General features: G+C 36.0%; 1 protein-coding gene across 1 annotated transcript; it reads right to left on the bottom strand.

The window, feature by feature from the left end:
* Positions 1-236: 236 nt before the first annotated feature.
* On the bottom strand, positions 237-7,211 carry LOC107829966 (notchless protein homolog). Its single transcript, XM_016657436.2, has 13 exons — positions 6,951-7,211; positions 6,594-6,675; positions 6,412-6,501; positions 5,363-5,488; positions 4,130-4,257; positions 3,061-3,260; positions 2,648-2,711; positions 1,818-1,928; positions 1,594-1,731; positions 1,337-1,479; positions 1,202-1,256; positions 946-1,002; positions 237-866 (listed from the first exon to the last, which is right to left on the bottom strand). Exons 1-13 carry the CDS (start codon positions 7,116-7,118, stop codon positions 783-785), a joined length of 1,446 nt encoding a protein of 481 aa, XP_016512922.1. The 5' UTR covers positions 7,119-7,211; the 3' UTR covers positions 237-782.
* Positions 7,212-12,795: the final 5,584 nt, after the last annotated feature.

Genomic DNA, 12,795 nt, shown 5'->3' with positions numbered 1-12,795 from the left:
TATTTGTGCACTTCTATTAGTATTAAAAAAAAAATTGTATTAGCGCAATCTTTTCAAAAAGTGTCAATTTACGAAAAGAGCATATATAGATTTACTTTACGCTTAATATTGGCATCAAAGTCCAAACGATTGCTTGTCTTGAAGTTGAATGGGGGAGTTGGGCAGCTTTAACAGTAAAAGAGTAAACACTAATAGCAATATAAAAACATTCGCTTGAACAATGAACGAGTAGACAATTTTAGCACACTATAAAAGGCATTCCAATTACACTAGTCACAATAATTAGTTTCTATGAGTTCGCTGACCAATCTCAATATTGCTATAGGATAGTGCGTGCTGCGTAGCAATGATAGAATAGTAAGAAACTTCCATTGGCAAAGGAGGAAAAAAAAGGAAGACAATGAGATTTCATCTCAAGCTGTATGTGCAAACATATGGAGAGAAAAAAGCTAAGGTCAACTTACATAACACTTCTGCTTCTTGCCTACAAAAAATGTAAGACAGCTTATAACCAACATATAGGGGATATTTGCAGTGGTGATCAATAAAAATTGACAATACTCCAACAAATGGTTGCTTCCTGCACTCTCTGTCTACCGTCCATTGAAGAAGATATTGCTGCAAACTTGAAGTTTTCTCCACCGACTCTAGAATAGAGTCAAAAAGAATTTAGATTTTAACTTCACATACTTCTGAAATGGTTCTTTGAGGCACAATTATGATGCAATATAGGTTCAGTGGGCGAGTTCTTTAGACACGACGAAAGACAACTTATACATTTTCTAGCCCATCCATAGCTTCAAAACTCTGTCCTTGCCACCAGATGCTACTTTTTCACCGTCTGGACTCCAGTCAACCGCAAAAACCTTCAAAGTTCAGATAGACAAGTTATTTAACAGTTCTGTGGAAAAGGAAAGATTGAAAATGCCTGTGGCGGAGGCTTACCTCATCAGCATGACCGGGAAGGTCTTGCTTCAACTTTTTTGTCCGGATATCCCAAACCTAAATAGAAAAGACATAATAGTTTCTTAACTATCTTGCATTTGGAAGTTTCTTCGAAGAAAACTATTTCACTTGACACTTCATGCTCGGCAGAAGTTGTAACCCCACAGAACAGGTATAGGCAATACCTTTGTGCACAGATAACCCAAGATAACTTGTTTTTAATAGGGCAAGAACAAAGAGAAATGCAAACCCATACCTTCAAGGTTGAATCTTTGCTCCCACTCAATAGGAGCCTACTGTCGGCCGACCAGCTGTGCAGAACACAAGGATAGTAACTAATGGGTTGACTGTTAAAAATGATGGAAGATTGAGTTTTATGGCAAATTCTAACCTTATCTGATATACAGGTCCAACATGGCCTCGAAATGCAGCAACAAATTTTCCTGTGGTACCATTCCATAATTTGACTGACTTATCAAATGAAGCACTTGCTATCCATTGACCATCCGGAGAAAAATAGACGTGATTGACCAGCTGCAAAAATTGAAATTCAAGGCTCGATGCTTAGAACAAAAAAAAGGCCATGTTTACTGTCAAAGCGCGCACACACAAAAAAACCATCCTTTACAACAGAGAAAGATTGTCAACCTGTTGGTGACCTGTCATGCGAGTTTTGGGGTGCTTGCTTACAGCAGGCTCCCATAGAAACATGGTGAAATCATCTGATCCTGAGACCAATCGCTCAGGGGCATTGCCTCTCATTTTGTTGTACCTTTCAAGCGCTACCTGGAGATGAAACAAGAGCAACGCAGGTACTGTGAGGATGGGAGAAACTACAAATTGGAGCAACAAAATAGCATCAAAGAAATTACCTTTTTCATTTCCTCGGGAGACGAATACTGTTTACCGGTGTGATCAAAAGCTCCACTTCGAAGAACATATTCAGTGCTCAGCGCCAGAGAATTTACCCAATGACCATGACCCTGCATAGCATGAAATGGTAGGAGCATAAATAAGAAACTTCCCTTCTTGTCCTAATCTCCGGGACTTCTTACTCCATGTTCACAAAACAATAGCCAATAAATCTACATAAGGATTTTTTCATGGATGCAAATGGTAATGTCTTTTTTTCTTCTCATAAGGTAAATAATTTTTAATAATTACTGGGAATAATAATGTTCGAAATTGAAGCTCGCATAAATCCAAATTTTAACAGTATATCACATGTGAACAGATCAAAAGCCATAGCTTTTTTGAGACACACGAGGATCAAAATTTATTTGAGCTACTAACATCCTAAAGGTGCAGATTCAATCCCCCCCCCCCTCCTCAAAAAAATAGAAATGTAATGGATCAACACCAAGAGGACAAGTTGATAAATAAGAAACAACTGGGGACCTAGGTAAGAAAATATATAGGAGTATACCCACTCCACCTAACTTAGACTGAGTGTTTCTTAAAATGAAATAACCATAAAACAGGTACTCAACAAATTGTCTACAAATTCAAATGACAGTATATCACAATCCTCACTCTTGAGCAGCCATAAGATTAAGAAAGCTTCTCAAGGAGATACAAAAAAAAGCCCACCAAGCTCATATCAAACCTCACTGAATGCAGGTGATGAATAGCAATACAAGTCACAGCACATGCATGCGAGTAATTGAAAAGTCACACAATAATAAAAAGTTATAGACTTTACCTTCAATTCACGTATTAGCTTCCCCTGAGAGGTTTCCCATACCTTGATTGTACAATCCTGAGATCTGGATATGAACTAACAAATGTTACTAACACCAAATGAAGATTTTATAACTAATGTTTGAGTTCAACAGCTCGTTGGCTTTCTCCCTCTCTTTTTTTTCTCTCACTCTCTATCTCTCTCTAGATATAATATATAAACATACACACACACACACATTATATACACCCAAACCACCCCACCCCTCCCACACAAAAAAAGGAAAGAACTAAGCACCAAAAGAAAACAGCAAAAGTTCAAGAAATAGGTATCATCAAATGGGCAAATCACCATAAGTTGATGCTCTCTACAAAGATCAATATACTACATAAAAGAAAACAAACTGCAAAGCGAAATGCTCTAAAGAAATATACCCAGTGTAAATAACTCCATCTCCACCCCATTTTACACATGTTATTGCAAGTGTATGTCCACTGAGACAAATAAGACACTTTCTGGTGGTAACATCCCATATCCGTGCATCGCCATCTTTACTTGAACTTACAAAGCGGCGACATGGAGCACTGAGGTGTACAGGTTCCCAGGAAATACCAGTTATCCATTTCTTGTGGCCCTGCAACATGGAGCTCAGATTATAGACTCTTCAAAAATTTCTTTTAACAGTTCACAAAGCAGTACGACAAGTTACAGTGAGCCTGTTACCATCAGGGACAATTGTTTTCAGCAAAACCAACAAACGAAAGACATGCATGGCACACAAAAAGCCACAACTTAAGTCAAGAAAAGTCAGAAAATAGAGGACCTATGAGTAGTTTCTTACTTCAATTACATTCAAGGCCTAGTTACTTCAATATCTTCATAGGGGTACATGTAGGTATTCCAAAAATTAGAAGACGACAATATCCAAATTAAAAATGAAACAAACATGAAAAATTTGAACTTAGCCACTTGAAAACCATTCTCGCAACTATCTGAACTTGACATTGCAGACACACTAAAAGTCTTAAAAGACAACTAAAGAAATTAATGATTAATCAAATTATGCATATACATTCTCTGACATCTACTTTGCATGGTTCAAATAAAGATACACCCAATTCCGAATTTTAGACACCAACAATCGTAAGCATATTAGCCTAAGTGTGCAACAATGCTCACTTCTTACAAGATATACAGCATTCAACCTGACTAGTAAGCTGGTTTTTAGCCACAAAAAAAAAGAAGGAAAAGAAAGTAGAGCCCTTCTGTAGACACATTTCTGTACAGACAAGTAATTAAACTTCAATATCAGTATTCTATCTTCAACTTAAAAAAGAAAGATTACCAGGATTTATCATCACTAAAGCACAATAGACAACAGCTAACAAAGAAAATGCTGTTTTAGCGGGGATCTTGACCCACAAAGCCCAGCAGGCAAAAACACATCAAAAGTTCATAGTTATGTAATCTAAAACAATACAAAACACATCTCAGATGACTTACAGTAAGCGGATTCCCTAAAGGCTTCCCAGTCTGAGGGTCCCAACAGATAAGTTCTCCAGCCTTACTTCCACTAACAAGATGCTTACCATCTGGTGACCATGCAACAGAAAGAACCCAGTTTTTGTGCCCTGGAGCAAAGAGAATTATAGATCACTATTTATACATAGACATTATTATTAAAAAGATAAAGGGAAATGTTTGTAAGTCCATGATTCGGCAACTTGTAGGGAACAAGCAACATTGACAGATTTATTTTTTGAAAAGGACATTGACAGAATTATATTATAAGAGAAAACCTGTTTCTTTTCACTTTTCTTATTGTTGGTTAGCAAATGCAATACAATTTGGTTATATGGGTTGCTTGCAGACTCATAACTAGTATTTGATGCTGATGTAACAAGTAAAATTTACTCGCATCCGTTATGGCAAATGTTTTTGAATTTTCTCGGCATTAAACACTATGCCAGGTACTGCAGCAGAGCTGCTCTCTTGTTGGAACAGAAAGGGACTGCAAAAACAACAAAAGAAAGCAAGGAATACTATCCCCACGGTGATCTGGTGGTGCATCTAGAAGTAGAGAAATAGAAGGTGTTTGGACGGACAAAGGAACTCAACCCTGAAGATTAAGTCTGACTATGTTTTGTTATAATCTTCTTGGTGTAAACCCAAATGAATAGATGATAGTAAAACCATGTTACAGTTCCTGGAATCTTTTGTATAGATAGCCAGGTTTGTTTTCTTTTTATATTTAACCAACTTTTTGATGTAACTTTCTTAGTGCATGTTTTCTTAACATCAAATAATATTTACCGGTTTTAAAAAAAAAAATAAAGGCAATCCCTGCAGAATTTGCGGCAGAGGAATAGAATAACCAAAGCTATATGCAGAAGTTAATGACCTTTTCACAACCCAAAGTATTGTCACTAGGAGAGCTAATGACACAATATTATCTGACAAGAAGCATGACATATTTAACAGTATCTAAGATGCATTCAATGTAACGAAACTAGAATTTAAACCAGAGAGTGTGAGAATGTGAAGGGAAGTTGGGAATATCTTGCATTACTCGCAGCATATTAAAAAGTTATTGTTCTCATAAGTGATAATCAGCTAAATAACATCTTGTCAGAGGATATACGTAAAGACCTTTATCACTCAGTTTCTATATTTAATGTGAGATGACAAGTCAAAAGCTGAGACTTCCACGGGTGCCAGTGAAACTAGGATTCAAACCTTGAAGTGTAAACAATGGCGTCTGGGTATTTAGATCCCACAAACGAACCGTAGTATCACCAGATCCACTCGCCAACTGCCGTCCATCAGGACTGAAGGCAACTGAAAGTACAGCTTCAGTGTGACCTGCAAGCACAAACCCACATTGAATAAAGCAAATGTGAAGGTCCCAGTGTGACCCGAGCAGCTGTCGAGTACAAAGGAAAAGAAGATTGAATGGAACATTAGACAAAGACAAACAAAATTTAAATAATGATAAGCCATCAAAGGTTAATCAGTCAGACCAAGAAACAGAAGAGTATATGAATTGGTTGTGGATCATAGACTAACAAGACTGGAAAGCTTATTGCATGAACCAAACGCCTCTCAAGTGGAAAGCGAAAGCTTGGCTGTAGAATGGATCAAGCGTAGAAGCTTCATCCAAGGGGGTTTTCACCATCACACAGAAACATATCAATACCCCATTATTTTGGCAACTACTACCCATTTCTTTTCGAATCTTCAAAATACCTTTTCCAAAAGTACATTCAAATTTGGGAAGAACTGAAAACTTAATTTCTTCTACAAATCATTGTGCACTCATAAGCCATAGACCTAACCCATCAAAACACGCAGCTCAAGCAGACCTAATGTTGCCAACATGATCGTTGGTTAGTGACCCGTCAATATGATCATTGATAAGTGACCTATCAACATGATTAACTTTCCTCCATTTTTTTAGATTACTTCTGTTTTACTCACACAGAACAATAAAATATAAACTTGAAAATTATCAGTTACTTCCTCTAAAAAGAACCAGAGAAAAAGAAGAGCACCAATATATCTTCACTCTAACAGGATATATAGAGTAAAAAGTTGTTAGGGTGAGAAAGAAGACTGTTAATTCTTAAATTAGTAACTGCTCCAAATAATCAAACTCCACTGCAGTCCAACCAAAACTAACCAACAACCATTGTTCTTTTTTCTATAGTATCAATTTACCAGAGAGAAAAATCACAAAGACAAGATGCTAAGTAGCATAACGACAAGAGAAGTGAATAATCTTGTACCAGCAATTGTGGCCGAACAACGAGTGACAGGACGGATTCGAAACACTGCTTGTGGTTGATACACTATTGTCAAGACTTTTTCCACAGATACTGCAATGAATTCACCAGTGTATCTCCATAAATATTTAGCGAAATGTCACTTATAAGCTCAATAATTATCACAACTCTCCTACACAAGTTACCTTTGTTCTTTTCTAAGTATGCTCCAAGCTGCACCACAAGCTCTTCGTCTGAGATATAAAATGCATAAGGCAACCTTTCCTCCTGACAAATTCCAAAAATATCCCATAATTACAAGTTATCTTGAAAATTGACGCTCTTGAAATGGTCATTATTCATTAATACCATGATTCCTCGTATTCAGCACTAGCTCATTCATTAAGTCGTTCATATACAAATTTTAGAATATCAGTGTTTATTATTCATTTTGTTTTCCACTATGCAATGGAGGCTAACAATAAAACTAATATACACAATTGATATTAGAAGTTTTAGTTTCCTAATTTTAGAATACTAAAAGAAGGTTTGGACTTGCTTACATTGCTGAGAAGCTTATTGACGACTTGATTAAGCTCTTTTGGGCCAGCGTTTTCAGGGAGGTATAACGCAGCACCCAACGAATTGCCGTCTGGGTCAGCCAACTGACAAATCACACTGTTTATTGCTTCTCTCTCTGCCGCCGCTTCCGCTTCCATTGTTTCTGCCATTAATTTTGCTTTGCAGATTTTCTTGTTACACTGCTTTTGACTTTGAGAGGATGAGAGGTTTTAGTAGGGTTTTAAATTTTCTAGCTTTGCGGGTCAGTACTGGATATTAGCAAAACTGATGAAACTGGAAAATACACACCTTAAGCTTTCTGAACTTTGCACTTGGACCCTAAATTTTTCCACCTTTCTGAACTATACACTTGCGTACAGTTCTGTATTACAAGGGGTTGTTTGGTTTTGGATTAAGTTATGCAGGGATTAATATTATATATATGAATTGTAATGTGATGATTAATAATGCAACAATCATACATGTATTAAATAATGTCATATAAAGTTCATTAAATTAGAAAAGCTTTATTTTCTAAGTTACTAATCTTATTTATAGGTGTTATGTATAATTATCTTTTAGCTAACATAACAATATAAAATTTCTGTTAAATAATCACTGTATTCACGTTAAACTCATAAAAATTTAAAAAAATTCTTAAATAGCCGTCCATTCAATTATTTTTCTTTAAAATATTACTCATTAGTACTATATTATAAGTGTGAAGCCCAAAGTTGAGAACTGAATTACCAAAATTCCCATCAAAACTAAACGACCATTTTACCCTTTAAACTCAATCTCATTCCTACAAGAGTTCCTACACAGGTGAATAATTTCAATTAAAATATAATACAAAATAGTAAATTACCCCTTTAAAAACAAATAAAGTAGATACATCGCATTAGGACCAGCTCAAATTTGGTGATACTTAAAGTCCATTAAAACTTTAATATACGTTGCGGGAGTCGAAACATTTCACCAACTTCAAGATTTGTATTACCCATTTTGACATGTCTCTTCTCACATTCTTTCATCGTCTATCCCACACTTGCATTAGTTTTTATATTTTAGTCACTACTCCCTCCCGTCCATAATAAGTGATTTTTTTGCTTTTTTTTTGTGGTCCAAAATACGTAATTTTTTCAGATTTCAAGAATGAATTAATTATTTTTTTCCTACATTGCCCTTGGAGTAAATAGTGTTGGAGTATGTATTAGGAGTGTTTATGTGAAGAGATAGTAAAGATTAATATGATTAATTTCATTGCTAATTAATGTTAAAATATAAATTTCTTAATCTGTATGAAAACAACCAAAAAATCACTTATTGATTGTCGAGCTTGGAATAAAGAGAATATAGTAAGTTTTATTTTCTTTTGTTCGCCAGCTTTTGCCATGACAGATGCTAAAGAAACAACGTGTTATCTTCTTATACAAAAATCACTTGTCTTGGCCACAAGCAACCATTATGGTCATTAAGATTTTAGACCTATTTCCACTTAATATTGAGGTATGTGGATTTACTACTAAAATTATTGCTAACATGATGGCTATTGGATCCACATGTATTCGCTTTGATCGAGAATGTGATTATATATATATATTCGGACAATAATTTTTTTCTTTTAAGCCTTCTATATACGGTTTATTTTAGCTGCTTTGGAGCCTTTTTTTCTTTAGAGGTTTGAACTCGCTCTATACTTGCTACTTTTTAGTCATCTTGAGATAATTCTATTGGTTTGATCTCATAGTATATTTTTTTCATTTTTAAACGACAAAATTATTTTCTTATCTTAGATGAATATGTCCAACTTATACGGGAGATTATGATTCTACCTATAATTTCAAGAGATTTACATATGGATTCTGAGACCTAAGTTCTAACATCATTTGAAGGTGAAATCTTGCACCTAAAGATTAGCTGACTCAGTTATCTGATAGATTTTTCTTCTGATATAAAATAACTTTACTTTGCACTTGATCAAGTTGCCGAGTAGCTATGGTTTATTTTTAGCCATTTTGCCATGACTATAGAAAATTTGCCTCATTATTGTTTCTTTTTGTTTTTACTAATTGCACAATCCAAGTAGCAGTTTCACCTCATATATAACAAATGAAACTATGCTTTGATTTATCTGCATGCAAAATCGAGACTAATTAGATTTGTCTAAAATAGCTAAATGGAACGTCAGCATAATAATCTAAGTTTATCCTTAATGAAAGTTCAAGCAATAAAACATCTAAGCACTTTTGTGGAGCAAGGTTTCTTTCTTTATATTTTTTAAAGTTTTATTTTATAACGCAAATATTTATTTTTATATTAATATTTGTGTAATATTTTAAATTATTTACTAATCGATATAGGATATACGCGCGTTTAGTAGTTATTATAAAAGTGGAAAGTCCAAAACTAAAAAGTTAAAAGACTTAAATGCCCTTTTAAATAAATAAAAAACCAACATTTTAAATATAGATAAATAAAATATTTTAGTGAAGAGTTGTGTCTTAAGTTGAAAGGTTGCATATTTTCATCTTAAGTTGATTTTTTTCTTCCCTATAAATTGTTTGACTTTGCAATAAATAATTGCTTCCGAAATCAAATCTTTCGTTTCCAATGTGACTTGCACAGAAGTTTGGAAAAATATTTTCTTCAAAAGTAGCATTTTTTATTTTGAAATCGCAGGAGCACAATATATCGAAATTCTGTATACGACATATAGTGATTCTTCCATCTCTACTTCTTTATTTATACAAAGAAAAGAAATATAGCACCAGATTTATTTGAAATGAAAAATTCACAGTTGGGCATGTTGACACCGTTTCGTTAAAATGAGTGTCTCTTTGAAATTGAAAGAGTAACAAGGGTCTTCACTCAAAGTCAGAAGTGGATCCTGTGACTTGGATAATGAGTAATACACTGCCAATTTCTTTTCGAGGTTGTACAATAAATTTTCATTTTTTTTAAATGAAAAAGAAAAAAATGGAACTATGCATGTGGTATTTTTTGTCAATAATATGAATGCCTGGCTAGAGTGGTTATTTTGTTGCCAATGTTATACAAACACTACACCAAGAGGAAATGGCATTTTAAAATGGCAAAGGGTGCACAATGTACTTTTCTCGGAAGCAAATTTATATAAATATAAAGAATAGTGATATTTAAAGCCTCTGATTTGATGATGGAGTGCCCGACTTTGAAATTGTAAAGATGGTCAAAGCAAATACTATCAAATTAAAGTCACGGCCGATGCAAACAAAAGTAAAGATATATAAAGAGGCACAAGGGAAAAATTATATAAAATGCATTCAAGTATGTCAAGGGCTGGAGAAAAAATTTCATATGGCCTTGTTGCACGTAATACTGCATTTTTGTAACGACTCAACTGTTCGTTTTGAAGAAATTATCCCCGAACTCCTATTTACTATTCCCTCTAATTTATTTTTGGGTTTTGTGACTTGCCGGGAGGTTTTGTTTCGGTTTCAGAGTGAAATGCCACACATAGTCCCTAAAATGGAGGTTTGAGTCATAGGAATTGACTGTGGTTCGAACTGTATGAAGACGACTATGGAATGGAGTTTTGACGGTTCCTATAGCTCTGTAGGGTGATTTTGGTCTTAGGGGCGTGTTCGGATATTGAATTGGATGTCCGTAGGTCATTTTAGTGCTAATTGGCGAAAATTGGAAAATGATGATTTTTTAGAAGTTTGACCGGGAGTGGACTTTTTGATATCGAGATCGGATTCCGATTCCGAAAGTTGGAGTAGGTTCATAATGTCAATTATGACTTATGTGCAAAATTTGAGGTCAATCACACTTTATTTGATAGGTTTCGGTGTCAGATGTAGAAGTTTTAAACTTTGAAGTTCATTAGGCCTGAATCGATGTGTAATTCATGTTTTAGCATTGTTTGATGTAATTTAAAGGTTCGACTAAGTTCGTTTGATGTTTCAGGACTGGTTGATATATTTGGTTGAGGTCCCCAGGGGCATCGTGTGAGTTTCGGATGGTTAGCACATCCTTTTTGGACTTAGAAGATTTTCTCGTGATGGGCTGGTTCTAGTGTAATCGCACCCGCGTAAGGTTAAGTGCAGGTGCGAGCCATGGGGCGCATATGCGGGGCTAAGGGAACTGGCCAGTGGTCGTAGGTGCGGTAAGAGGGTCGCAGAAGCAGAGTCGTTTTTGCGGAGGATCGATCGCAGAAGCAGGCGAGTGCTTCTGGAGGCTTCCGCATAAGTGGACCAGGGACCGCAGATGCAGAGATTTGCGCGTAGGTGCGGAACCTTGGGATTTAAGTGAACTCCGCAAATGCGGAGACTTCATCGCATAAGCGGAAAGCCTAGGCAGATTCTATTAATTCAAGGCTCGGCATTTTTATCATTTGTTGGACATTCGAGCTCGGGTTTGGCGATTTTTGAGAGCATTTTTGAGGGATTTTTAGGTAAGTCCCATGTGCTTATTTTTTATCAATAATCTTGTTTTCTAGTTGATTTTCCCACCTAGATTATGTGTGTTTAAGGTGGGATGTGGGAGTTTGAGGATAGGAATTTGGAGAGTATAATTTGGGAATTTGAGTGGCGACTTGGTGTCGGATTTTGGCAATTTTAGTATGGGTGAACTCGTGGTTGAATGGGTGTTCGTATTTTGTGACTTTTACTCGATTCTGATACGTGGGCCCGGATCGATATTTTGGGGCGGTTTTTCGATTCCTTGCTAAAGTCATAGATTTATGATTTAAATTAGTTCTTCTAATTGTATTTATGTTATGAAATTATTTTGGCTAGATCTGAGCCATTCGGAGTCGGAAAATCAAGGGAACGAGATTCTTACTGATTGATTGAGCAACATTTGAGGTAAGTGACTTGACTAACCTTGTGTGGGGGAAAATCCCTTAGGACTTGGTACTGTTGTAACAATTTGTGATATGTGAGCGCCGTGTACGCGAGGGGACGAGTGTGTACACGGGCTGATTATGGAAAATTCGATTTTTGTTGATTTGTCATCTTTTAAAATACATTAACCGAGTTATCTTCTTTTAAAATACATTAATTGAGTTGTCTTAGCATATGTAGTGGTCATGTTTAGTCTAGCATCGCATGTCTACGTGCCTTAACTCTTACTTGAAATTTGTGCAACATGCTTAGTTGAATTACCCGTTTTTCTTTATTTGAATTAAATCTTTCACTGTAAGATTCTTGCTGAAAAATTGTGCTTTCCTTTGATTACGTATTGCATATTTTATTTGGGACTACGAGACGGTTCCTCGGGAGATCCCATGTACTGCATATTTACTTTGGGATTATGAGGCGTTTATTCGGGAGATCCCCATGTACTGTATATTTACTTTGGGACTACGAGGCGTTCACTTGGGAGATCCCCCTATATTGCATATTTACTTTGGGACTACGAGGCGTTTACTCGGGATATCCCCATGTACTGCATATTTACTTTGGGACTACGAGGCGGTTCCTCGAGAGATCCCATGTGCTGCATCTTTACATTTGGGACTACGATGTGGTACCTCGGGTGTGCCCCTGTTGTGTACCTCTATTTATTGTGCTGATAATTTCATAAACTTCTTATTGTTTAAATTCTCAGTCATCTCAAAATATTATTATATCCTCTGCCTTACTTTTCTTTTAAACTAGTAGGGACATGACCTGACTTCGTCATTACTCTACCGAGGTTAGGCTTGACACTTACTGGGTACCGTTGTGACGTACTCATACTACACTTTGCATATCTTTTTGTGCAGATCCAGGTTCTTCCCACCATACCAGATACTAGTAAGCCGGACCGTACGTGGAGACTTCTATGTATATCTCCCAGCGTCCGCAGACCTCGGAGTCC

Source organism: Nicotiana tabacum, chromosome 4 (assembly GCF_000715075.1).
Source record: "Nicotiana tabacum cultivar K326 chromosome 4, ASM71507v2, whole genome shotgun sequence".
NCBI lineage: Eukaryota > Viridiplantae > Streptophyta > Magnoliopsida > Solanales > Solanaceae > Nicotiana > Nicotiana tabacum.
The sequence above is the reverse complement of the archived record's forward strand: the minus strand, read 5'-3'. Positions and strand labels throughout refer to the sequence as shown.